Raw genomic sequence first — 27,840 nt, 5'->3', positions numbered from 1 at the left:
AATTCTGTGTAATTTATCCAAAAATTATTGTATAGCACTGAATATTGTCACATTGTACATTAAAATTGGATTTAGAGTATTGCTTCATGATTGTCCTACTGAAAAGAAAAGAAACAAAATGAAAAACATCAATAAATATTGTGCTATAGTGTGAGCCCAATAGTTGGGCGAACCTTCTAGGGTTTATTGCTTCATGTGTTACGCTTTTTATAAACTCCAAAGTCTTGTAACATGTGATTTCAACGAGAATTTATTTTTATCGAGACCTACTTGCTTTTTATGTTTTGTATTGCCTGTGATACTTTTTGAGTAGCATATCTTGTAAAATGCAATTTTTGTTTTCGATATTCACACTGAGTATTAGATTTGTCTTTTTTTAACTATCTGTTGTACTATCTCATCTAATATTCCAAAAAAAAAAAAATTTTTTATAATTATTGTATACAAATATAAACACTATATATGTATATATAAAAAGGGATGTTAGTTTATGGGACTTCATTTCTGTAACTCTGTGGTACCTATAACCATTTTACGATCCAAAACATAGAATTACAACAAAAGACAGCAAAAGTAAGTCGCACGAGCACTTCAATGATGCCACGAGGAAGAGACGTGAAAGATTATCAAAACTATCAAAAAGAACAGAAAATATTTTGCAAACCCCAAAAGAGAACATCATGGAGATCTTAAGCAGGGTTAGATTAATAATTTGGTTTATCTTAAAGTGAAGAACAATAACAAAAGTCAGAAAATGTTTCAAAAAGTTGGGCAAAAACGACAAACGACAGCAAAACTCTCGGAGTAACGTCACTTCCATTTTTTGAATTAGAATAGTGTTTTCCAAGATAAGGGAAAAAATAACAGTTTCTGTTACTTTTTTCACTTCCTCGTTCTCTTTTTCTCGCCTTTACGGTTTACAGTGTCATCAAAGTCTCGTTCCAAATCTGTCAAATATACTGCACAAAACCCAATAAATGGAGAAGTGTAGTGAGAGAGTATTCTGTTTAAGAGTGAGAGAGAATGGGGTGAAACTGTAATGTATGCAGCTGGAGTTTTCCAATCATAGCTGCTGAATTGAAAAAACTCATTGGTTTTTCACATTGGTTTCTAATGTGAATGGTGATGTTTTAATGAGAGATTTTGATGTTCTATCAGAATCCACCTCTGAAATCATTCACTGAGTAAGTTTTTAATCTTCTGGGTTCATAAAGGTTGAAGCTTTTGCAATTTTTATGAAGACCCATCTGCTCAAAACTAATGCATTTAGGACGTTCCTTTGGTTTGTAGGTTCACTTGCTGATTGGAAGTCCCAGCACCTGCTATCAGTCAATCTACTGGTAAGCTCTTGATCTTGTGGTTAATAAAAGAGGGGGAAAAGTCAACTTTTTTTTATCTATCTGTGCTGTTGTTTGGAATTGATTTGCATCATCTCCCATCTTTGGTGTGTTTATTTTCTCATAAACTCTTTTCTGTATTTGATAGGTGGTATGTGTTTTAGTTTGGCTTCTTGTTTTACGAATTTTGTATAATTAGAAAAAGCTACTGTGTACTGAGCTTATGCAAATTAAAAAAAGCTGCTTGTGCAGTTTGGCTTCCTGTTTTTTGAATTTTATAAAATTAAAAAAAAGCTGCTGTGTACTGGGTTTTATTGGGTAAATTTATGGATGCCTAGTTTTTGTGTTTTTCAATTTGTAGCACTTACAAGATTGTTTTATTTCTCATATAGTGAAGAAAACTTCAATTTTCCACATTGTTTTTGGTTTCAATGCTGTTTTCTTGCTTAGTGGTTACTTATTTCCTTGGATCAATTGTTATCTGTCTAATAGAGGAGGTAGGATGCAATTTTGTATTGTTTGTTTTGTCTTGATATCTTCTTGCTGGTGTGAACCTTGTGCCATTCCGACGGTTATATTTTCTTTGATGATTTTGGTGCACAGGTGCAAGGAGGGAGAGAGAGAGAGAGAGAACTGCAAATCTTCATCTGGAATATTGAGGGGTGGAAGTTTCTTGAACTGATATTCTGGCCTTTCCCAACTCAAAACAAGTTCTGTTGTTGTGCTGCGCCGGAGTCATGGCAACCATGTTACATTCTGAGTCCAGACGATTATATTCTTGGTGGTGGGATAGTCACATTCCAAAGAACTCAAAATGGCTTCAGGAGAATCTTACAGGTCTTGATATTTTTCTGTAAAATTTATCCGTTTAGTAGGACTTGGATTGAAATTTGTTTTTTCAGATGCAGATATAAGCTATCAGTTGTATGTGCACTAGGCATATAGCTACTACTTATGAGTGATGGCAAGTCATACCAATAAGACACAGCATTTTTGTGGTAATGACAACATAAAGGTGTTAAGCAAGCCAGTTGCTTATATTCTTCTTCTTTTGGATGTTAATTTTTTAAAAGCTGAGTCCAGTTCTTAACAATTTTGTATTTAGATGGAGATGAAAGGACAGAAGAGATATGGTAACCGAGGGAGGAGAGTAAATAGAACTAAAACTAAATACTGAAAACCATTCTTTGCATGGCCAGCCGTGTTCATACCTGGTTAGCATTTGCTTGGCCAACAAAGGACAGTATAAGACTCCCATGTCCTGTTACTTTTCTGTAAAACTATGATCAATAACATTCACGTTCATTTGAACATGAAACTAGATGAAGAATGAACGTAAACAAAATATGGCGGTTCTCAAGTTTTGTGATCTATGACATTAGCATGATGTAATTTCCAGCATATGAAATATGTTTTAAAAAAAAAAAAAAATCAGGTCAGTGATAAAGAAACGAATGTACTTGGAATTTTCTCAGTTTGATTTCTCTCTTTCTCTGCAATGTGTGCAATTGAGTGTGTTTTTGCATATGGATATCCTTGGATTTTCGGGCTACATTTGTAATTGACTCAAAATCTTGTTATGCAGACATGGATGCCAAAGTCAAAGCAATGATCAAGCTCATTGAAGAAGATGCAGATTCTTTTGCAAGGAGGGCAGAAATGTACTACAAGAAACGCCCGGAGCTCATGAAACTGGTGGAGGAGTTCTATCGAGCTTATCGTGCATTAGCAGAGAGGTACGATCATGCAACTGTGGAGCTGCGCCAGGCTCATCGAACCATGGCAGAAGCATTTCCCAACCAAGTACCTTATGTATTGGCTGATGAATCGTCCTCAGGCTCTTCTGGGCCAGACGTCGAACCTCATACACCAGAAATGCCACATCCAGTTTGTGCCTTATTTGACCCTGATGACTTGCATAAGGATGCATTGGGCCTCTCGTCAATCAATTCACAAGCTTTGAAAAGGAATGGAGGAAACTCAGCAGACTCCGACTCTGGAATAAGCAGAAGAGGTGGTCTAAAGCAGTTCATTGAGATGTTCACTCCAGGAGAAGTGCCAAATAGTTCAAAGGTTGCAGAGGGAATGATGGGACAAGGATTAAATTTTCACGAAGCGGAAGATTTCAAACAGAAGTTCCAAAATGGGGTTTCTCAGTTAACGAGTGAGAACCAGAGTCTCAAGACCCAGGTTCTTTCTCAATCTGAACGTGCTGCAAAAGCAGAAACTGAAGTTCAATCCTTAAAGAAAGCTCTAGATGAGATACAATCTGAAAAAGACGCAGTCCTTCTTCAGTACGAGCAGAGTTTGGAGAAGTTGTCTAAACTGGGGAGAGAACTAGATGATGCACAAAGGGCTATTGGAGGGCTTGATGAACGAGCAAGCAAAGCTGATATTGAAACTAAAATATTGAAGGAAGCCCTGGTGGAATTAGAAGCGGAGAGGGATGCTGGTCTTCTGCAGTACAATCGATGTTTGGAAAGGATATCTAACCTGGAGAGCAAGTTATCTTTCTCCCAATGGGATGCAAAGGGACTTAACGAGCGGGCTGTTAAAGCAGAAACTGAAGCTCAAAGTCTCAAGCAAGAACTTTCTAAACTAGAGGCTGAAAAGGAAGATTGTTTACTTCAGTACAAGCAATGTCTTGAGAAGATATCTGCTTTGGAGACGAAAATCTCTGTCTCTGAGGAAAATGTCAGAATGCTTAATGAACAAATTGAAAGAGCTCAAGGTGAAGTCAAATATTTGAAGGAATCCCTGGCTACACTGGAGGAAGGGAAAGAAGCTGCAGCTCTTCTATACAAGCAGTGCATGGATACAATAGCTAAAATGGAAAGCGAAATTTCTAAGGCTCAAGCAGATGCCAAACGACTAAATAGCGAAGTTTTGATAGGCTCCGCAAAATTGAAGAGTGCCGAAGAACAATGTGTACTCTTGGAGAGATCAAATCACTCTCTGCGGTTAGAGGCGGACAGTCTGCTGAAGAAGATTACAACTAAGGATCAAGAACTTTTAGAGAAGGATGACCAGATGGAGAAACTTCACATTTTGATGGAAGAGGAGCACTTACAGTTTGTGCAAGCTGAAGCGACTCTTCAAGCTCTACAGAAGTTGCATTCTCAATCCCAGGAGGAACAGAAAGCTTTAGCACTGGAGTTCAAAAATGGGCTTCAAATGTTGAAGGACTTGGAGATACGCGAACAGGGTATGAAGGATGATGTCCAACGGGCAAAGGAGGAAAATAAGAGCCTAAGTGAATTGAATTTTTCTTGCACTGTCTCCATAAAGAATCTGCAAGATGAAATCTTCAACATCAAAGAGATGAAAGAAAAACTTGAACAAGAGGTTGCAGTAAAATCAGACCAAAGCAATGCTCTCCAGCAGCATATTTTACATTTGGAGGAGGAAATTAAGGGATTAAATAGAAGATATCAAGCTATGGTGAAGCAGGTGGAGTCGGCTGGTTTAAATCCTGAATGCTTTGAATCATCTGTGAAAGACTTGCAAAATGAAAAATCGAAGCTGGAAGATATATGCACAAGGGGGAAAGAAGAGAGAGAACTTCTTTATGAGAAGTTGAAGGATACGGGTAAACTTTCAAAGGAGAACGATTTTATGGGGAGCTCACTGTTGGGGTTGAACGCTGAGTTGGAGGGTTTGAGAGAGAAGGTCCAAGAATTGCAAGCGTCTTGCCAGTTTCTCCAGGGAGAAAAATCCACTCTTGTGGCTGAGAAGGCTCTCCTGCTTTCACAGTTACAAGTTATCACTCAGAATATGCAGGCGCTTTTTGAGAGGAACACCTTGCTGGACAATTCCCTCTCTGTTGCAGACATTGAGCTTGAACGGTTCAGAGCACGATCAAACAGCTTAGAAGAGTTGTGCCAATCTCTCAATAATGAGAAGTCCAATCTTCTTAATGAGAGAGGCACCCTGGTATTTCAGTTGAAAGATGTTGAGGAGAGACTGCGAAACCTGGAAAAGCGCTTTACAAAATTAGAGAAGAAATATTCTAACCTGGGGAAGGAGGAAGGCTCCACACTTAGTGCAGTAGAAGAACTACGGGGTTCCCTCCATGCAGAAAAACGAGAGCGTGCAAGTTATATACGGTCAAGTGAGGCCCGATTGGCGGGTTTGGAAAACAATGTCCACCTCATGCAGGAAGAAAGAAAGCTGGGAAAGAAAGAATTTGAAGAAGAACTAGATAAAGCTTTAAATGCCCAGATCGAGATCTTTATCCTTCAGAAGTTTATAGAAGATCTGGAAGAGAAGAATTTGTCATTATTCATCGAGTGTCAGAGACACGTTGAGAAATCCAAGTTTTCTAGTAAGCTGATCTCAGAGTTGGAGAGTGAAAATCTCGAACTACAGGTGGAAGAACAATTCTTGGTGGAAGAAATCGACAAGTTGAGGTTGGGCGTTCGTCAAGTCCTCAGGGCTCTACAGATTGAACCAGATAGGCAGGACGATAAGACTGAACCAGGGAAAGTAAATGTGCTGCACATTTTGAATACTATCAAGGACTTGAAAACTTCTTTGTTACGGAGCAAGGATGAGGAACAGCAGTTGCTTGTTGAGAAATCAGTGCTCCTAACTGTACTTGGGCAGTTGAGATCAGAGGGTGCAGAGGTAGAGACGGAAAAACAATTCTTTGAGCAGGAGTATGAGATCGTGATAAACCATTGTTCTGCACTACAAAATGAGAAGCATGACCTTCTAGAGATGACAAGGGAGTTGAGATTGGAAGTGACGGGGAAAGAGCAAAAGGAGGAAATATTAGAGGCTGAATTGTTAACTCTTCAACCTAAGCTGACAAATTTGGAGGATGCTTATGGGGTTCTGCAGGAAGAAAATTCCAAGGTGCTTGAAGAGAAGAGATCTTTGCTTAAGGAACTTATGGCCCTCAAAGAGGAAAAGAAAATGCTTGAAGAGGATAATAGTGCTAATTTCCACGAAGCACTAGCTTTCAGCACCCTCTCGTTGGTTTTAGAGAGCTTCACAATTGAGAAAGCTGCGGAACTAAAATCACTTGCTAAAGATCTCAACAGTCAATTTGTAATTAATAACGACCTCAAAGAGGCTGTTGGAACATTGGGGGAGAATTTAGTGATGAAAGAAGTAGAAAACCTGCATCTGAATGAGACGGTCCAATTGTTGGACAAGGAACTGTGTGAAGCCAAGGACTTAAATGGTGAACTAAGCCGTCAAGTTTTAGTTGGAAACGATTCTCTGAAACAGAAAACCTTGGAGCTCTCGGAGGCAGAAGAGAAGCTTAAAAGGACGGAAGATTTGAATGTGGAATTGTGCAGAACAGTTCAGGAACTGAAGATGGAAATTGAAGAATCAAATCTAGTGCGAGAAAATTGTGAGAAGGAGATTTTTGAACTATCTGAAGATAGCACAAATCAGAAAAAGGAAATCAAAAGCCTTTGTGAGGCAAATGAAATTCTGAAGAACCAAATCTTATGTAACGGAATTGAAAAAGAAGTAGAAAATCTACATCTGAATGAGACAGTTCGATTGTTGCACAAGGAACTGCATGAAGCCAAGGCCTCGAAAGATCAGCTGAACCATCAAATTTTAGCTGGAAAGGATTCTCTGAAGCAGAAAACCATGGAGCTCTCAGAAGTAGAAGAGAAGCTTAGAAAGGCTGAGAACTTGAATGTGGAATTATGCAGAACTATTCAGGAAATGAGGATGGAACATGAAGATTCAAAGCGACTGAGGGAGAATTGTGAGAAGCAGATTCTAGAACTATCCAATGATAACTCAAATCAGAAAGATGAAATCGACAGCCTTCGTGAAGCAAATGAAACCCTGGCGAATGAAGTGGGTATCTTAAGTGAAGTAATTGAAGAACATAGAACAAGAGAGGAGTATTTGAGTTCCGAGCTGCAAGAGAGAAGCAATGACTTTGAACTCTGGGAGGCTGAGGCTGCGACATTCTATTTTGATCTTCAAGTTTCTGCTCTCCGTGAAGCTTTTCTTGAAAATACGGTTCATGAGCTCACTGATGTTTGTGAGAGTCTTAAAGATGAAAGTGCTGCGAAATCTTTGGAGGTCGAACAAATGAAAGAAAGAGTTAGCTCTTTGGAAGGTGAAGTTGGAGGACTGATCGGCCAGTTGTCTGCATACGTTCCTGCTGTAGCCTCATTGAGAGAGAATGTAGCATCTCTTCAGCACAATGCCGTACTTAGATCGAAGCTTCTTGTAGCAAGAAATCAACAAGATAAGGTAATATTTTCTCTCTTTAGAAACATTGATAATAGTGATGATTCAGCAATTAAGTCTAAGCTAGGTAGAGTCGACTCATTTTTGGTTTCGACAGCCTTACCCCGAGTTTTCAATAACGTAGAAGTGTCTGTCTGTGTTTCTGGCCTTATTGGCATGGAGAGAATGTGTATTTATTAACTGCTATCATAAGTACACATGAAAGTTCGATTTAATTCTAATCCTAGTTGTCCTGTTTATAACTGAAATTTAACGCTAAACGTAAAACATTCTTGTTCTAGTGAAGACCTTCCTAACAGAAACAGATGTAGATCAGAGGTTTGCAAATTGGCTTGTGTGGATAATTGAAGTTTAATGTTAAAACTTGATACTTAATTACCATGTTTGTGTCTTATCGGACCACTCTAGCTATCACCATTGCTAGCTTCTGCTCTTTTTCTTTCCACTAATTAGCATGTTCGTGCCTCTAGGATGTGAAACCGCCAAATCATCCATATGAAAAGAACTGTCAAGATTCCATAGAAGATCAAAGCCCATTGGTACCCGACGGAATTTCAGAATTGGCAGAAGTGCAAACTATGATAAAAGAAGTTGAAAAGACGTTTGTGGAAGAGACGGAAAGGCTTGTGATGGAAGCCTTTGAAAAGGCAATGGTGGAAGAAATTGAAAGCCTTTCAACTCAGCAAAGTACAAAAACCAGCAACTCGTCTGTGGAGATTGAAGAGTTACAATCAAAAGGTACCTTACTTAAAGAAAAAGGCAGTAAATGTGAAGAGGTGAAACTTGGGAAGGAGTTCACTGGTGAAAATCGCAAGTTGCAGAAGACAAAATCTGCTAATGGGACTTTGATGAAAGACATTCCGCTTGATCATGTTTCTGATTTATCATCGTATGGAAGAAGCTGGAGAGGTACTGGTGGGGCTGATGATCAGATGCTTGAGTTATGGGAGACTGCCGAACAATACTGTCACCAGGATCCGGTTGCCAGTGAGAAAGAAAATCAGGCATCTGCACGCATGGAAGATGTTACCGCCAGCCATCGGTTTACAGATTCTGAGCAGATGATTCAGAATTTTTCTTCAGAAGTTGAGGCTGAGAAGGAGTGGGGAATTGAGAAGCTGGAAGCGTCCCTTCGAAGGCCACGTCACGAAGGCAAGAAGGAAAAAATCTTGGAGAGACTGGCCTCTGATGCCCAGAAGCTGACGAGTCTGCAGACAATTGCTCGGGATTTGGATAAGAAGATGGAGACAAGCAAGAAGGGCAAAAGGGCCAACGGCATTGAATATGAAACAGTCAAAAGACACTTACTTGAAGTTGAGTCTGCTGTTGTGCAGCTAGTGGAAACTAATGATCAACTGAAAAAGAAGATTGAGGAGTCTCCGTCTTTGGACGAGCAGACTTCCATAGAGTTGGAGGAGGCTGGAAATGTCCGCAGAGAGAGAGTAGTCGAAGAGGCAAGTAAAGGGTCAGAGAAGATCGGAAGGCTGCAGTTTGAGTTGCAGAACATTCACTACATTTTGCTCAAACTGGAGGATGAGAATAAAAAGAAGGGGAGGCACGGATTTTACGTGAGCAGAACAGGCGTTCTCCTGAGGGATTTTATTTACAGCGGTAGAAGCAGCGAGAGGCGCAGGAAGGGTTGTGTGTGTGGCTGCATGAGACCCTCCACCAATGGAGATTGAGGCAATAATCACTCGAGAGGGAAGCATGTTTTATTTCGTTAAATGATCCTAATGTTGTGTTTAGCGAATCATTTCTCGGATTAGTTAGCCAAAACACAAGTGTATTACCTCAGTTTCCGTGTAAAATAGGCTTCATCTAATCAAAATGAGCTGCTTCCTTCGTATTATCACCTCCCATTAACCATTCAAAACAAGCCACTTATTTTCTTCTTGTTTTAAACTTACGATGCTTCAGTTACTTTCGGAATGCCTGGATGCGTTGAATGTATGCTCCGATAAGTCGCAAAATGGATAGAGTTGGATATTGATCGGATTTCGGAGCTGCCAGTGCCAGAGAGGGATCAACTTAATCCAATTAGAGCAATGGTCTCTCAACTCGTCAAAATGTGCGTCTATGGTCATTTTAGTTAACACCGCCAGTAATTATGCTAAATGCAATCACGTGCGTGGCACATAAAACGAATTGTAGGGGTAATTAAGGAAACATTGTTTCCCGTGGGTTGAAGTCAATACAAGGGGATGGGAAACCAAGCAAGACGAGATTTACATGGATCTGTAGGTCTAGGTTCTAGGACACAAGCTTCAGCAAAGATGGGAAGATCATGGAGGCTTTGAAATAGACGATATTGGTGCTTGTTTTTTGATGTTCATGGACCAAGAAGGCCTCGATTAGTTGATGTTACCATATGTCTTCTCCTCATCGGCATTGGCTTCCAAATCGTCCATTTTCCTCTAAGGTTAAGTGAACTGCTTGCTCCTCCATGCCTTCTCCTCTATACCAGTGCAGTAAAGCTCTTCCATACCACATTGTCATACCTGCTTCGAATTCACCGATATTTTGCACAAAACTAGTTGGTTTATGCTATTATCTTCCTTCAATAAAGGCTGATTTCAATTGGGGATGGGTTATGCGTAAGATAGAATTCAACCCACAAGAAATATTATGTTTCCCTAATTGCCCCTACAATCAGTCTCCTATGCGACGCACATGACTAAATTTAACCAAACTATTGACGATGTTAACAAAAAGGACCACAACTGCACATTTTGACGAATTGAGGAACCAATGGTTAAGGAAATAAAAGTTGAGGAACCATTACTCCAATTGAATTAAGGTTGAGGGATCATTGCTACATTTTTCACTATTTGTCCAATCAAATTTCTCTTGCACCAGTTTCCAATCCAATTTGCACCACTAATTGCAACTGCTATGGAAGCGATGTCTCGGAAAACCGCCAAAACTTAGAGCTGAGGGGTACAACAGGCATCGCCGCGGCACCTCAGACGGTCCAAGTTCAGTCCAAATGTGTATAATATGACACTTGTACAGCCACAGAAGTTGATGATACCGTATGAGGAATAATAGAATCGTAGGATGTATAAAGCAAGACTCAATCATCTTCTCAAAATTTAGTATTTAGATTAAAAGCACAAAATTTCGATCAAGCAACTTTCACCCTCTCAAAAAGCTAGAACAAAACATGCACCAAGTAATATGGTCTCTTTAAGTTCACAACATAAATTGAACAATACTACTTAAAAGGAAATAACAGAGGCAGCACTTAAGCACCAACAATTTCTTGCTGCACCTCAGGCGCTGCTTCTTCGGTGGGCCTCTCAACCTTCACACCAACATCTTCGCCACCATAAACCTAGTTACACAAAATCCATTTCACTAAAGTTTAGCTTACAGCCGCAGTATGAAGAACTATGTGCACAATTTGCATCATGATGCAGAAATGCTACTAATCATGATGAAAGCACGCAAATGATAAGGAGTAAATAGCACCAAAAATTCTGATGCCAAACCCTCAAATGAAATACGTAGATGATAAATAAGGCCAAGGACTCTCGGAAGTACTATGACCACGGTTCATCATCTACTATATCTAATATTTCAAATAGAAAAAATAAAAAAATAGATTTCCAAGAGCAAAAAGGGTATACCTCCATGAGCTTGGTGAGATCAAACTTGGGTGCCTTCAAGATCTTGACCTTCCTGATGAAGACATTTTGCAATGGATAGATGCTCATTGTTGCCTTCTCAATCTCTTTACCAATACTCTCAGCAATGAACTTGTTGACCAAGCCCTTAAGATCACTTGATGTTGCCTGGGCAATCATGATCTCACTCATCTTACGGCGAATCTGACAATAAATGTAGCATTATGGCGTCAGAAACAAACACTACCATGCATAAGTACATAGACAAAATTCATGATAAATTCAAATACATCATGCAAATTATTAAGGCAGAGCTTTGCTCACCCACACCTATTTTTTTTCAAGTGCGAACGGTTGGGGTTTAAGTCCGTCCACTCATTAGGAAAAAAGTGCAGGGGAGAATTTCCATATTAAGGTATACATTACCTGTCTGACTTGGCTAGACTGTGCATAGCAGGTCCTCTTGACCTGATTTGGACGTCTCTTGGTGAAGCCAATACAGAACATCCTCAGAGTATAGTTGTCAGTGGTCTTCACATCCACATGAGCTTCAATCAAGGTTTGCCATTTGCGCACCAAAGACCTAAGCTTGTCAGTGGTGAAGTTCATTCCCTGAAGAATTCAATAATACATGAGCTCGGGTTCATAAGAAATCATACAAAGATACCAAAAAATATATGAACGTAAATTATTCAAGCATACCCAGAAATTAGTAAGAACAGTCTTCCCTTGGACATCTTCAGCTCTCAACCGCATCTTTCTGTAAGCATGCTCCTCGTCACCCTGAAGGTCAGCGAGTGATACCTCAAAGACTCTATGCTTGAGTCCTTCAGATGCAATCTGTTAAAACCAAAAAACTTTTTAAAAGCATGCACCGTGTCAACAATTTAAATATATACAAAGTGTGTTATCATGTGGGAAATTTTTTTTCTAATGCTCAACAATTTTTTCAAACAAGCAATGTATACATTTGAAAGTTTTGTATAATAATTACTGATGCAAGAAAAAATTCTAAATAGATAAAGCAAAATGTAACAGGTGTAACAGTCATTCTACTCAACATTAACATAAACAAGTATTTCGGCACCTCACTGCTCTACCCCTCCGCACTCGAATTTATTTATGGCATTTGGATAGAAATAAACATAGTGCAGAAGGAGAACCCGGTATGCAGAAACCATTTCCCAAAATAAACTTAATACCGCAAGCACAAAAACACCACTCTAAATACCAGCCTTCCAGAAGACAGAAAATCGTGCCGTACTTAAACACAATAATTTCAAAACATTTGCAATCCATAAGGACACAACAAATGCATAAATCAACAATAACAGCAGTCTAATAAAAACCCCCACCCGCTAATCCATTTCGTAGAAAGAAAAGCAAAATAAACTGATTCCACAATAGCTTTCACCCTACTTAATATGGTATTCCAAAAAACTAAATCTAAAACGGAAAGAAAAAACAAAGATTGATAGATAACATCAATACCTTGGTACCCTGAGTACGGGAGACAAGAGTTTTGCCCACATTCGTGTTGTTGAACAGTTTCGGGGCCTTGATGTCATACCAATCCTTCTTGGCAAACGGATCAACACTATATTTTCGTTCCACAAATACAAATTAATTAGTAAATAAGTGGGATTATCACATAATTAACAAATCATACGAAATGACAAATAAGAACAAAACTATAAAAACCCCAGATCTATATAAATCAGTGTGTATGTATAAATGTAAAAAAATAAGCTTACGCTTTCTTCTTTCCTCCTTTCTTCGACTTGGAAATCCTCTTGTTCTTGCTGTATAATACAAAGGTTAATGCGTCAGTCACTGATCGAGAAATCCATGTGCTGAAATACGTTAGTGTGTGTGTAGAGAGAGAGAGAGAGAGAGAGAGAGAGAGAGAGAGAGAGAGAGAGAGAGAGAGAGAGAGTACCCGACGGCCATGGCTGAAAATTTGGAGGAGCTCGAGAGCTCTGCAGAGAGATGAAGGGTGAGGCTAAAAGCGGCCGAGAGAGCAAACCCTTGTCTTTGTGAAGCACAAAACCCTAACACTTTCTCTGTTTATATAAATGCGATAGATCTTGCCTTTGCTGACATGGGCTCAGGTTGTGCTCGGCCCAAGTTATTTTCATATATAACACGTGGGCTCTCAAGTCTGGACCTTTTTAGAAAAAGCCCAAGACTAAAACCCTAATTTGCCACATCTCAAAAGAATTTTTATTTTTCCTTCTTTGAAAAAATGGACAACTAGTGGCAAGTTACGGTTATCCACTCATTCAGACTGGGAGAGGTTATAGGGAATATCACCTTGCCCGTGCTGAAAAGAATTTTTATGATATTGGAAACAAAATACATTCAAGAGTGAATAGGTCCAAAATCTGAGTGCTAAATTCGGGGTTTGTTTGTAGGGTTCGAGTTCTAGTCCAACTACAAAGTGTGGCTGCTGCAAAAAAAAAAAAGTGTATATACTTAGTGTAGTGCACATACAATATTATGGACACAACATTACATAATTTAATTTAGCAATTTCTGTTGATGGCATAGTCTTGTTCCACAGACTACATGAGGCTGCATGGTTACCATGTTTATATCAAACCCTACCAAAGAAAAAAAAATTGTTTTTCTTAAAAAATCACTAAGTCCTTTATGATAATTTTATGTATGGATATAAGTGTTTTTTTATTTTGAGTAAAATTGATGAGTGTTTAGAGACGAAACTTGGGTCAGACAACCACTCCGAAAGTATAATATATTTGGGCCGAGCCCTTTTAACTCCAAAATCCATTGGACCCAATTAGACATAAATGGGTTTAAACCCAAGTCGGACAAAGCAGCCCGACCCATTTTCACTTTTGAAGTCCAGGTGGAAGTGAAAGTTGTGAAACCATCGCTCGGAATCGGGTTCTGGGGTTGTATCAGAGAAAGCGGGGGCAGGAGACAGGAGATTTGCTTGCAGTGAATCATAAACCCTAGTGAGGAATGGCGGCAGCAGAGGGGGGAGGATCAGGTAGGGTGGGCACATCGGCAGGAGGTGGAGGAGCTGAGTCTCTGAAAGATAAAGGAAATGAGCAGTTCAAAGCGGGGAACTACCTCAAAGCCGCTGCACTCTACACTCAGGCCATCAAGCAAGACCCTAATAACCCCACTCTCTATAGGTACATTAACCACCTCAAATTTCCTTTTTTTTTTTTTTTAATAATTTTTTTTGTTGGGATTTTGTAGTTTTCAATTTGATATGTACTTGACTTCTTCACATGGGTTTTTGTTGAATATTTTTGGTAATGGAATGATTTTAGTAATTCTAGGAATCTGAAGTTGTGTGCTTTGTTTATGTAGAAAATCAGATGATTTTCTATTGTTCATGTTGTTTATGTTTGCCCCTTCGAACTCCCCCAACATTTTGTAATTTGTATGAACTCCAAAGTTACATGAGGTTCGGGGTTGATATACTAGTTTGTTGTTCGTTATTTTGATTAACAGAAGTTATAGTATTCAGATGCAAAGGAATTCCTTTCGTATGTTACTAGTAAAAATTCAGGCACTTTTGTAGACAAGATGTATAGAATTTGTTACCGAAAAATATCTGCATAACCATTATGGTAGATGAAATTTTTTGAGTGATATAAGATGAGATGAACCTCATGTAACCTATCTTGGGCGCCGTTAAAAAATTCTGGATTGTTTCGTTAAAGAAGCTAATGTTTCGGTTAACATTTCACTTATTTGTGCGGAAAAGTATTTTGAGATCTTATGAAATTTGGAATTTATAGAAGAAAGCAAGGCCATTAGGAATAAAAAGGGGATATAATTGTCAAAACAAAACCTCGTTGCGGCAAAATACTTTGATACCACATTTGTGACTATGCCCTTTTTATTTCCAAGTAAATATGAAAAGCAAACCTGCTCTGTTATGTCCAATGCTATAGTTGGTCTTAGGGTCTACTATGTATTGTTCCTGCTTCAAGTGCTACCACATGAATAGTGTTTATAGCATTTGCTAAAACAAAGGGCTGATCTGTGAAAGATGTTAGAGAGAGCTTAGATAAGCTAGGAATGGTTTCTGAATAGGATGGGTGCCTGCTGTTTCATAATTATTGAATGATAATTGGTCAACTTTCTTTATGTATATCTTCATTATTTTGTTTATAACTAGGATTGTTTCTGCTGTTTAAAGGTGTTTAAAGGATGTTAATGAAAACGTTGAAGTTTTCCATATGAAGTAGCATAGTAGTAATGAAAAATTAAAATTTCCAAGGATACACGGTCTTGGCTGAATTTTCTCGTTTAACAATCATTGCATGCTGTACTGATGCATCTTCTTAATGTTCCATTGTTGGCCAGCAACCGTGCTGCAGCATTTCTTCAATTGGTTAAGCTTAGCAAAGCCCTTGTTGATGCAGAGACAACAATTAAATTGAACCCCCAGTGGGAGAAGGTACTGTTGTTTTATTTTATTTTTTCTTAAATTCTATTTTGCTTCAATAAGCTTGTACTTTTAGAAAGCCAGAAGTCTTGATTTTTGTTATTTATTCCTTTAAAGAATATTTTTTACGCATCTTCAGGGATATTTCAGGAAAGGTTGCATATTAGAGGCCATGGAACAATATGATGATGTATGTCTAGAAGTTCTTCCAATCTTCCCATTTTTATGGCCTTCTGGACTAGACCACATGATATTGGTTTTCTGCTGCTGATATCCTTCTGTTCAACGTATGTTGTAGGCTTTGGTTGCTTTCCAAACAGCTTTGGAATATAACTCGCAAAGCACGGAAGTATCAAGAAAGATAAAAAGGATTTCTCAGTTGGTGAGAGATAAAAAACGTGCAGAAGTGGTGGAGAAAATGAGATCCAATGTTGATATGGCGAGGCATTTAGATAAACTGAAATCTGAAATGGTGAGTGTATTTATCAAGGATTCGTGACCTTCAGAAAACACTGTTGTTCATTATTATTCTCATTTTGATACCTTCTATTATCTTTGTGCTTGAGTGATAATTATAATTGCTCAGTCATTTATATACGTTATTCTTTTTTCAATCTGCTTTATCTTTCTTCGTGTGAATGATGCAACTTGCCTACTTTCATATATTATAGGTAGAAGCTTTCTTATCGCCCTGAAGGTTAACACGTTGAGTTCCAGAAGCTTATAAAAAGACTTAAGATTACCTGCCCTTGGATTGTTTTAATCAGTCCTAAAATTAAGTTACTCTTTCTCTTTGCAGTCTGGGAAGCGTGGATCTGAAGAATGTTGGGAAGAAATGTTTTCTTTCCTTGTCGAGACAATGGAGTCAGCTGTAAAATCATGGCATGAAACTTCTAAAGTGGAGGCTAGAGTTTACTTTCTCCTAGATAAGGAAGAAACAGACACCGAGAAATATGCTCCAGCTGTGAATATTGATAAGGTATTAAGTTTAGAGTTTTCATATTTTTTCAAAATATCCCTTTCGTGATTGGTTGAAAAGTTTTTTTTCAGCATTTTTGGTCCTATCAACCCTTTTTCGCTGTTCCAATAAAACGATTTATTGCATTAAGTTTATCCTTTCCGAGCTGTGAGCCATCATTCTCTGCTACTGTTATCCGTACTAGCAGGTGAATTTTTTGTTTAACTAATCAATGCTTGCCTGTTATTCCAGGCTTTTGAATCGCCCCATACACATGGCAGTTGTTTTTCATTTCTTAGGCAGTATGCTGAGGATTCTTTCTCCAAAGCAGCTTGCTTGGTGACTCCCAAAAGTATCATGTCTTATCCACAGGTACATTTCACTTCATTTGTATTTACAACTATAAATCTTAATCTTATTCTGTTAGGAAGACAATTATTAAGGTTCATCGTGTGACACGATGGAGAACTTTCTTTAGACGATAAGCACGTGGGCAATTAACACGCACATGTATGGATGTTTCAATTTGAGTTTGGGTGCTTGCAAGGCCCAAGAAAAAGGTTCTCATAGATGCTTTTGCAATGTGCCATGGAGTATCTGTCATGCATTTTCGATCGTTACCTTCTTGAGTTAGTTATAATTAAGGAACTAATAGCATTTTCTTCTCAAATAAGAAAAGGACTTTAATGAGCAGTTAACATAAGTCATGTCACATTTGCATGTTACATGTGCCTAAGTCTCTGTATCTTTGCGTGCGGTGTACTTGTGTGTGTGCAAAACTAGAAGTGTTTTAATTACTTTTTGGAGGTTTGACCTCTGACATGGGTTCAAGACTTCAAGTGCTTAAAAGACTCGTGCATGATGATTGCATAGTGTTTTTGGGAAGGTTAAGCATTTATTGGTATGTCTCAGGAAAAAGAAAGTAGTTAATTGGTCTGTTTCAGATGTCACTAGCTTTCTCTGGTTCCAATTTGCTAAATCCAACTTTTATTCGCAGGTGATTTAAATTTAGGGGGAAGTATTGACTGATTCAATAAAAGGTTTTTGTTGTTAACAAAGAGGTTTCAATGATCAAATACTTTTTGCAGGTTTGGAAAGGTCAAGGTTCAAGGAAATGGAAACACGGGCAACATGATGGCTTCTTTGTGCAATTTGAGACCCCTTTCCTGCGGAAGCTGTGGTTTATTTCTAGTTCCATTGAACTGGGCCAGACATTGTGCAGGTCTCTCTCTCTCTCTCTCTCTCTCTCTCTCTCTCTCTCTCACACACACACACACACAGTGTTCCCGAGGAAGTGCCAATTTGTAACTAAATACGAACTCAAGTATGGATGACTTTTAATTTTATTATTTAAATTACCAAGAATGTATTGCAAAGTCTAAAGTTCCATCACCAGTCACCTGCTTCATCAGAACTTAGGTTATATTTGGTGGTTGCATTTTGTACCGCCTTTAAGTTGAAGCTTTAGGTTATCTTTTATTACCACCTTGGAGTTCTAATGTTAGTTTCTTTCTTCAATGTGCAAACCCATTGAAGCATTGTCCTTTTTGCTTTTAAGAGAATGAAGAAATGGAAAGCTTGAACATATGGATGTGAAAATAATAGTGGGAAGTGGGTTTTTGTTTTTATTTTAATCTACGAAAGTTTTAGATGCTTGTAGGAAAATTTTAGGGAAGCAGCATCAATGTGGTTACTCACTTAATATTTACTATAATAACGTCCAACTAACCTATTGTACAAAACCTATCTGTTAGAATATTGATCACATTAACAGCAGTGTTTTGGAGCTAGGTAATCTAATGTCTCTGTTTATTTCAGGGATCCGGAGGATTTAGATATCAGTGCCCATGAATTGATTCCACGCCTATTCAAACAGTCCGATTCATAAGTTCCTTTATTTGTATTTTGTTGGAGCAAAGTCTCAGGGCCATTATAGCGAGAGATTGTGTATTCTAAAGAACCGACAGCACTGGTGACAGTTTTTTGCCTTTACTGAGTTTGCAAGGTTTCCTTTGGCCCTGGTTATTTGCAGGAAGGTGCTTTCCATAATCATAACATGCATTTACTCAAGGTTTTGTCTCTTTCTAAAATTTTCAAGCCTTTTTGTTTTGAGCAATTGCGTTTTGCTGAGAGATCCCTTACTGTGAAGTTGTTAGCCTGTTTTTCCAGTGTAAGGAGTAGTTTAGCCCTTGAATTAAGTTGGGTATCTGCTGCTTATGTGGTGAAACCGAAAACTTGAAATTAGGTCCTGCAGAACTAAGTTTATTTGTAATTGTCCAAATAGCAATGAAACTGTTGAATAGGTTTTTGTGCATCCTTGCTGCCCCGTATGAATGCTCTATGTATGGTCCTATTATTCTGAGAGTTACACCATTGTTCAAATATCTTGATGGATGCATAATTCATGAGCACTTGTCACGACGCTTCTTTATGCATTACCTTGAGATTGCTTGACAGTGACACCTTCATTTCCTTGTATGAATAACAGCGAAGTCTTCTTCATATAATGCATTTGTTAATTGCTAGCCAATTCATCAAATAGCAGATTATTCATAGTTATTTTTAGTTTCCCCTCCAGATTGTATGGCTTGAACTTGACGAACTGCTGTCGTTGTTGAGAAGCTTACAATTTACTGTGTTATCTTGCGTGAGATTTACAACCGGAATGTCGTAAAGTGTCTCTGTCAAGTTGGTGTTGGTGTAAAACTACCTCAGATGCGGAATATTACGCTTCATTGATAATGGAATATTACACCGTTAAACGATCTGCACACAAGGCCTTCAGGCTTGACTAAAATAGAAGCCTGGCCTTGAGCAGCATCGGCATTCTTCATAATCTCTTAATTTTGTGTATAGTAGCAATAATAATACATAAGCTTAATACTTATAAGCACCCTAGCTATGTCCCCATCTGCTAGGAAACCCTCCTCCCTGCGTCTTGGGGATCAAACATGTTAGATATATATAGAGATTCTCTTTTGTTAAAGCCATTGCCACACATATCGTAAAACTTTCATTCATTTGATTGATCATCGTAGATTAGACGCTGTCATCGTGTCTGTTTCCGTCTATTTCTCCTGGATTCGGTTTGCAGGTGTGTAACGTGAAGTTACATGCCGATACAGCCTCTGCCACTGTAAGATAGATCCATTCCTGACCGATTTTCTCGATGAACTTGGACTTCTCGAGCTTCTTGATCACCTCGCTTCGGGGGTTTGCTAGTACAAGCTGATAGATCAGAAGAAAGAATAAAACATCAGCACATGATCAAACAAAAATGTGAACCATATCAAACAGAACTAGTCTACCATAATCTCATACCTTGAGACCCTTTCTATCAACATTTTTCAGGACCTCTTCAAGCATGGTGATCCCGCTCGTATCGATGCTTCCAACCGCTGTAATTTGATTTTAATTTTAGCATTAGACTTGTAATAAAGCTTAAAGCCAGAGATCGTACATGTTAACTTGTGACTGTTGCAAATTGATCACTTACTGCCAATGTCTAGTATAACATAGTGTAAGCTTGTTTGTCCAGAAGATTTTATCTTGTCTTCCTCCTCGTATATCCATCTTGAGATCCTGTGAACCACATTTTGAGCATAGATTAAAACTCTACCTCGCTGGCTATGTCGTTTTCATATATCGATATCTAACTTAAGTATTTTATGTACCTTTCCCTTAAATAGTTTGCATTAGCAAAGTAGATTGGTGCATCAATTTGAAGAATAAGAACTCCTGGAATATTGTTCGCAGCCGGGTACTGATCAATGCTTCTATAAATCGACGAGTTTGGAATGTTGCCTAAGGCGAAAGTCCTTGGCCTCGCCACGAATAGCAGAACCCTTAGCAGTGAAACTGCAACCTGCAAATACATATAAACGTTATATATGCATCCAGAAATGTGTAAAAAGAAAAACTTTCTTGTGACGCAAGAAAGAAAACCCTTTCTATACTCTCCTACTTACTGCAATGACTAGGCCAATCTCAACACTGCCAAAGACAACGCCAAAGTATGCACCCAGGCACACAATGCAGTCCACCTTGTCTACTTTCCAGAGATGGATGACGGCTTCGTAATCGATGAGGCTAAGCATGGCAGCCATTATAATGGCGGAGAGCACCACAAGTGGAGTGTAATGGAACAATGGCGTCAAAAACAAGAGTGTGAACATCACTGCAGTCGCCATTACAATGTTGGAGACTGCAGTTTTGCATCCTGCATTGAAGTTCACCGCAGTTCGCGAAAATGGTCCTGCAAGTAATTGCAGCCATAAGAGACGCATATGATTCGTGAATCTGCTAAAAACTACTAGATAACTTATCCATGTGTTTGATTAAAGACTCTTATGTATAAAGCAATGCCCTCTTGCTAGATTTGTGTTGCCAGACATATGCTCATATTGTCAGACTGAATATGAACCGACATTCATTCAAAAAAGAGCGCATTTCTTGTTACATATATATTGAACGCTAGGTATGGCCATGAAAAGGGTATGTACCGGCGGTCAAGTAGCAAGAAGTGCAAGAGCCTGCAATGTTCATCATCCCGAAAGCGATCATTTCTTTGTTACCGTCAATATGGTAGTTTTTAAACGCAGCAAAACTTCTTCCGACAGCTACTCCTTCCTGCACGTCCACCATCAGTTATCTAGCAATGTTAGCCTAAAGCCTTCATTATATACATTGTGTGCTAAGCAAATACTGAGGAACGCAGGGACCTACAGCAAGGCCGATGACACCAGTGACGATCCCAGTTTTAATGGCTGTCAAAAGATATGGCGACCCGAAAGCCAAGTCAGACACGGATGGCGGGTTCAACCCTTTTTTAAGGTGTCCAATCTGCAAAAACAAAGGGTCTATTTAAGTTAATTAACATATCATACAAAAATAATTAAATAAAAAGTAATTATTATGTGATATATATTGTATATATGCTGGGGAGAGAGTGAGATGCTTACTACTAGAACGCCATGTTTTTCAGCATGCGTTAGAAAAACCAGAAGGCTTCCCAAGATCACGGAGCACAGTGGCATCATTGCGTTTATCCAAAAGAAGGCCGGTTTTCTCTTGCTCTAATTGTCATAAGCATCATCATTAAAACAAGAACCGATAAAAATAGCAATATTCTTTTTGGGTACAAAAAAGATAGCCATTTTAATGCCAATGTAAGGCAAGAATTAACTAGTCATGGGCATGCATGGAGAGAAATTTATACTATTCTAAGATATTCTATTTTGCTAATTTAAACTGAGACATTGGTGACTAGTAATTTTTTATATGAAAATTTTATTTAAACCCATATAATCTTTACGTCTAATTTACTCTCTACACCTATATTAATTTTAATTAAACTATCAATATTTCTTTAAACTCAAATTTACTACCTAAACTACTCTCACAAACCCAATTCAATAAGTAGATTTATCTTTACACCTAGTAAGAAAAAAATAAAAAACCAAAATTTAACATCGAAGCAGAGAGAATGGGAACGGCGTAGGAAAAATTTCTAAAAAAATCGCTATTTCTCCAGCAAATCAACCCAGGCATTGAGGTATTCAAAATATTTTCTTTGTTTGCAAAAATTTAGCGTTTTTTAATTGTACGTATAGGGTTTGAAGTGATTTATAAGTTGAATTAATGGACATTGTGAGAAAACTGGATTGAAACAGCAGTGGGTTATCCTTTGAACAGACAAGAAAGAAGAGAAAAGTGAAGATATTGAGACACTTTAACCTATGCTAAAGGTGAAGATATTTAGGCTGTTTAGGTTGTGAGACCATCTCCATGCTAAAGGTGCTAAATCCAAAGTTTAGGACTTCAAAATCTATTCGCATCTCAGGTATACGAACTGTCATATCCTTTTAAGAAACTTATGATTATGTTTATTAAACTGTGAATCTGTACCGGTAATTAAGTATCGATTTTTTTAGAATTTATCGTTCACAATATGTTAATATTATATTTACTATAATGAAAGATTATCAAGATTAAGAGAAGGAAAATGATTTGAACTTGAATCCCAGTGAGTTGAAAAAGATGTCTTATCCACTTGGGCAATCCACCAATTATAAATATGTTAATATAAGTCTCTTTTGATGTGTAAACAATCAGACAAAAGAATATTATGTATATGAATTTTTAACTTCTAGATGTTGTGTGTCCGAAGAGGTCACATAATATATAGCATTTGGGAAAAGAGAGTGCATATATATCACTTCACAACAAGAATATATCTTGTTTGACAACGTTCTTCCGGTTCAATAAACCTTTTTTTAACTTAAGATCGATGGAGTTAATTACATGGTTCATGAAACAACTGAAGCAACTATAACTGGCGTTGGTACTTTTGGTGACGTCTTAATTATTAGTTTTGGCAAGCCAGTAAACGACATGCATGAAAAGTTTTTACATGGAAATAATTCCTTAAATCCTTCTTCAAGTTTAGAGAAAATGATCAATTATAAACAAAGATATAATGCTTCGAATAATGGATTGTATATATCTCAGAAAGGTACGTGGTGTATATACTTACAAAGTATCTTGTGAGCAATAGAAAGCAGAGGAAACAGCATCCCAGCACAGAAGTTTCCCACCTCCACTGCAACATAATTTACATTCATTATATGATATTAACTAATAATGTCCAAAAAGGCATATGTAAAAAAATTGCCAAAATTTGTGGAAGTGGTAAAGCATTAGCTAGAAATTAATAGATTAGATTAAAAAGAGAACTTTATACCTTGTGCACTTGAGAAAAGATAGATTTCATGACAGATATAACATCTGTCTCATGAGTGAAATGAATCAACCCTAGTACCCCTTTAAGCTGCTGGAGACATACAACAGTGGCTGCTCCACCCATGAAACCCACTATTGTTGCATGAGACAGAAAGTCCACGACAAACCCAAGTCTGCAAATACACATATACGTACATACAAACATCGTTTCAGAGGGGTTGCTTCTTGATTGTTTTTTCATTTTGCTTATATCAAAACTTTGTAACAAATATGAATTGGCAGCAAATTAAATTACATACCTTAAGAAGCCAAGAGAAGCCTGGAAAGCTCCAGCAAAGAAGGTAGAGGTGAGAGCCAACTGAAAGTAGAGCTTAGGGTTCTCAGTAGGGCTAACAACCTTCCCCAACATGGAAGATATGAGAAGGGATGCAACCGCCACAGTACCCACTGCCAAATCTTTTGAACTTCCAAGCATGGCATACACCAATGGAGGCACAAAGCTCGAATCTGCATTCATTTTTCCAAAAAAGACAGAAATGAGATTTTTCTGAACACGATTCCATCATAAAGTACGTACTTTTGTTTTTACTATGAGACTAGAGCATTGGTCTTGTATGTTGTTACTTGAATGCATAACTGACCAGATTCACAATTTGGCAACGTAAGTTTGGTGTAAGAAGAAAATGTTTGATTACACATAATTTTTTGGGTACTCACATAGGCCAATAATTGGGGGCAAGTTTGCTAAATTTGCATAGCTGATCCCTTGAGGAACTGCAAGACTGGCAATGGTGATTCCAGAAATGAGATCAGATTTGAAGAAGTCAAAAGTATAGCGAGGAGCCCATTCGAGGATTGGCACAAAGTGTTGCAATCCTAGAACAAGTTTTCTAGGTGTGGGTTGGTTCTTAAATTGCCTGAAAGGGTCATCGGGAAAGAAAGTTTCTTTCAGAGATGATTTCAGAGCCTTGAAAAATGGCTTGGAAGGAGGAATTTCGACATGGCGTGGGCACTCGTAGTCTGCGTTGCCCATTTCACCTCAGGAAAGAGAACACTTGAGGAGGCTAATGAGAGGCAGCTAATTAAGCGAAGATTAACTAAGCAGCTAGCTGATCAGGTTTGGTTGATACTGCTAATTGTAGGAATGGTACGTAGGTGGGTTTTTGTTTAGGGTTTATGGGCTGGCTAGGTTGTATTGATTTGGTGAGATATGGTTCGCTTGCTAGGTAGTGAAGGAAATGGGGCTTTGCCAGATAGCCATTGGAAGCAATTGGTGGTTAAAATGCTTAATTAGCTCTGGCAATGACACACATGGTGGACGGGGGTATTATATAAGGTGGTGCACGGCTGGCACAGAGACAAGGAGGGAAGGAAGGAAGGATGTAGGGAAAGAATCTTTGAGTGCCTTGTGGGACCCACACCAGGACTCACACGTAGCACATAAATCGTGTAAGTCCATTGACTCCATCTCTACCAAGATTCCTTTTATTTGCTAGGGTTTAAGGAGTGATGAGTGGCAGAGTCTATGTATCACGACCTTTTTGCTCTCTTTCATTCAATTTTGATTTTTTTTTCTCTCTCTCTCTCAATTAGAGTGTTTTCAAATTTTTCTTGTTAAGAAGTTGACCTATATCTAAATTTAAAGAAATATCTTCAGCACATATTAATTTTTAGGGTAAAGTACAAAAAACAATCTCAACTATTGGTGTCACGACATTTTCATACCTCATCTTTTAAAATTGACAATGTCATACCTCATCTTTAGAAATTATGTCAATGTTATACCTTCCGTTAGTTTGGCCGTTTATTTCTCAGTTAAATGCTGACGTGGCTTGATCTGGGACCCATTTTTTATTAAAAAAATTAATAAAATATTATTAAAAACAAAAAAAAATCATTTAATAGTATTAAAGTATTAAAAAAAAAAAAACCTCTCCTTTCGTCCCTCCCTCTCTTCCCCATCTTCCTGCAACCCAAAAAGAAGAAGAAGGAGGAAGTAGAAGAGGAAGAAGAAAAAGAAGAGAAAAAAAAAAAAAAAAAAAACCCCCAAACCAAACCTAGTTTGTCCCCGCCCCCCCCAAAAATAATACCAACCCATCCACCTTAAAAAAAGGGAAACTCTCGTCCTCCCTCCCACCCCCCCCCCCCCCCCCCCCCCCCCAAAACCACAAAAATACCAACCCATCCACCTTGCAAAAGAAAAACAAGAAGAAGAAGAAGAGAGAAGGAAAAAAAAAAAAAAAGAAAGAAAAGAAACCCAGTTCTTCCGTTCCCCCCCCCCCCAATTTTCTCCGCGCCCAGGTTCTCAACCTTCGAAATTGGCCTGGTGAAGGTTTCCCGATTCCACCTCAACGGGATCTAGGTTTTTTTTTGGGTTGCAGGTAATGGGTGCAAGGTTGGGTGCAGAGGGTGGATGCGAAGGTGGGGAGGTTGGGTGTGAGGAGAAGAGGGGGTGGGGAGCGGGGAAAACAAATTGGTTTTTTTTTTTCTCTTCTGTTTTTCTGGGTTGCAGTTGCAGAAAGGGGGGGGAAGAAGATGAAGATGGGGAGAAGAGAGAGAAGGGGGGAAGGGGACGAACTGATGTTGTGATGTTGGCTTATTTTTTTTTAAATAACTTTTCTTTATTATTTTAATATTTAAAAAATATTAAATGATTTTTTTTTTAGTTTTTAATAATTTTTTAATAAAAAATGGGTCTCGGATCAAGACACATCAGCATTTAACTGAGAAATAAACGGCCAAGCTAACGGAAGGTATAACATTGACACAAATTTGTAAGATGAGGTATGACATTGTCAATTTAAAAAGATGAGATATGAAAGTGTCGTGACACCAATAGTTGAGGTAGTTTTTTGTACTTTACCTTAATTTTTAACTGAACAAATCTACCACCTATAACAAAAGCATTGGCAAATTGTACCAGCTTGCCACTAGCAGCGTGGTATGTACCATGTAGGACACTTGCTCCACTCTCATTGGGTTGGAGGCAATCAAGCTTTTCTCACGTGTTAGCTTTTTGGAGTACCTGTAAATTGGAGCCCTAGATTTAGGTATGGTTTGGCATTGAGGTGCTTAAAAAAAAAGCTGCTTATTTTCAGAGTTTTTATGTTGAAGGTGTTTGGTAAACTAAAAAAAAAAGAGATTATTTTGGAAGTTGCTGTGAGAATAAGTTGAAATCATCAGAAAAGCTGAAGCAGCTAAATGCTGCTTTGGAAAACTAGCTTTTTTTCAAAGTAAGCGGAGCTACAGTGCTCCCTTAATGAAACCTTCTAAAGTCCAATAACACCTTCAAACCAGAAACAGTGCTCCTTTGCTGATCTCCACAAAACCCAGAAACCCACCAGAAACGGCTTTACCAATCTGCACAAGAAATGAAAACACAGAAACCCACCAGAAATGGCTTTGCCGATCTGCACAAGAAATGGAAACACAGAAACCCACTAGAATAATCGCAAAAAAAAAAAAAAAAAAAAAAAGCATAAAACTCTCATTTTTCCTTTGCTACTTCAAGAATCTGCAGACAAAAAGAACAACAATTCAATTTCTCCTTCTTCAAAGTTTACAACTTTGAATTTATTTCAAATTAGAAAAAAGAAAACGAGGAGGACGTGGAAAAGATAACCTTGAATCACTGCTTGCAGAAAGAAGAGAGGCTGGACTGGAGACAGTGGGAAGAAGAGGATTAAGTCGTTGCCTTCGTTATCCATCTTCAATTTTTTCCTTCTTCAAAGTTTACAACTTGGAGATAGCAAGAGGAAGAGAGGCTAGACTGGAGACAACGGGAAGCGAAAAGAGGCTGGACTTGAGCTGCTGCCTCCGTTATCCATCGTCCGCAGAGGATTAGAGGGCGAAGCGAAGCGGTCTTGCTCCGATGGTAGTTGCCATGTCGACTAGATGAAGAAGAATGAGGAAAACAAAAAAGATAAAGAAGAAACGTAGAAAAAAAAATAAAGACAGAAAATTGGGGAGTGGGGGAGAGTCAGGAGACTTCTACACAGAGTATTAACAAATGAAAATGGATAAGAGAAAGATAGGAGACTTCTAGAGAGACTATTAATAAATAGAAGACATGGATTATTAATAAATGAAGATGGATGGGTTTTGTAGGATTTTGCTGGCTTGTTGCAAGCTGCTGGTGGGGAAGGGGGGCTATTCTTTCACTCGACAGCAATGGCAGAAGCTGCTGTTATCCGTGCAACTTTGTGGGTTTGTTGCGAGTTGGGTTATGCGGATGTGGAACTTGAATCTGATTCTCATGTTCTTATTCGAATGCTTACGGGAGAGTACATGATCGATGCTACTTTGGAATGCGTTATTCATGATATACGTCTTCTGGTATCTCAATTTGGAAGGGTGAGGTTTGGATTTGTTAAGTGGTGTGGAAATGCTGCTGCGCATGCCATGGCCTCATATGTGGCCTCACATTGAGGTGTTTTTCATTGGGATGCAATTGGTTTGGTGTTTTTATTTAATATTCTTGCGCAAGATGTAAATGTTTCTATTAGAATCTAATAAAGTTTA

The 27,840-nt window shown here is 38.4% G+C and overlaps 4 protein-coding genes across 4 annotated transcripts; 2 read left to right on the top strand and 2 right to left on the bottom strand.

Annotated features, from left to right (window-relative positions):
• The first annotated feature begins 1,001 nt into the window (after positions 1-1,001).
• On the top strand, positions 1,002-9,467 carry LOC137737608 (protein NETWORKED 1A-like). Its single transcript, XM_068477143.1, has 5 exons — positions 1,002-1,184; positions 1,291-1,340; positions 1,941-2,174; positions 2,923-7,568; positions 8,036-9,467. The coding sequence occupies exons 3-5, from the start codon at positions 2,075-2,077 to the stop codon at positions 9,245-9,247; spliced, it is 5,958 nt and encodes a 1,985-aa protein (XP_068333244.1). The 5' UTR covers positions 1,002-1,184; positions 1,291-1,340; positions 1,941-2,074; the 3' UTR covers positions 9,248-9,467.
• Positions 9,468-10,647: 1,180 nt separating this feature from the next.
• LOC137738310 (small ribosomal subunit protein eS1y-like) lies at positions 10,648-13,239 on the bottom strand. Its single transcript, XM_068477949.1, has 7 exons — positions 13,131-13,239; positions 12,946-12,993; positions 12,683-12,788; positions 11,894-12,031; positions 11,618-11,803; positions 11,195-11,395; positions 10,648-10,899 (listed from the first exon to the last, which is right to left on the bottom strand). Exons 1-7 carry the CDS (start codon positions 13,139-13,141, stop codon positions 10,810-10,812), a joined length of 780 nt encoding a protein of 259 aa, XP_068334050.1. The 5' UTR covers positions 13,142-13,239; the 3' UTR covers positions 10,648-10,809.
• An 826-nt stretch (positions 13,240-14,065) lies between these two features.
• On the top strand, positions 14,066-19,000 carry LOC137736948 (U-box domain-containing protein 70-like). The gene is made up of 8 exons (XM_068476274.1): positions 14,066-14,352; positions 15,539-15,632; positions 15,760-15,810; positions 15,919-16,092; positions 16,420-16,599; positions 16,831-16,950; positions 17,667-17,800; positions 18,397-19,000. Exons 1-8 carry the CDS (start codon positions 14,177-14,179, stop codon positions 18,464-18,466), a joined length of 999 nt encoding a protein of 332 aa, XP_068332375.1. The 5' UTR covers positions 14,066-14,176; the 3' UTR covers positions 18,467-19,000.
• Positions 19,001-19,116: 116 nt separating this feature from the next.
• Positions 19,117-24,605, bottom strand: LOC137736947 (sulfate transporter 3.1-like). The gene is made up of 12 exons (XM_068476273.1): positions 24,037-24,605; positions 23,619-23,826; positions 23,321-23,492; positions 23,114-23,179; positions 21,540-21,653; positions 21,304-21,420; positions 21,081-21,207; positions 20,547-20,833; positions 20,253-20,443; positions 20,075-20,160; positions 19,900-19,976; positions 19,117-19,806 (listed from the first exon to the last, which is right to left on the bottom strand). Exons 1-12 carry the CDS (start codon positions 24,350-24,352, stop codon positions 19,618-19,620), a joined length of 1,950 nt encoding a protein of 649 aa, XP_068332374.1. The 5' UTR covers positions 24,353-24,605; the 3' UTR covers positions 19,117-19,617.
• Between the last annotated feature and the right edge of the window lie 3,235 nt (positions 24,606-27,840).

This window comes from Pyrus communis, chromosome 6 (genome assembly GCF_963583255.1).
Source record: "Pyrus communis chromosome 6, drPyrComm1.1, whole genome shotgun sequence".
NCBI classification, from domain to species: Eukaryota; Viridiplantae; Streptophyta; class Magnoliopsida; order Rosales; family Rosaceae; genus Pyrus; species Pyrus communis.
Note: the sequence above shows the minus strand (reverse complement) of the source record. Positions and strands in the feature narration are given on the sequence as shown.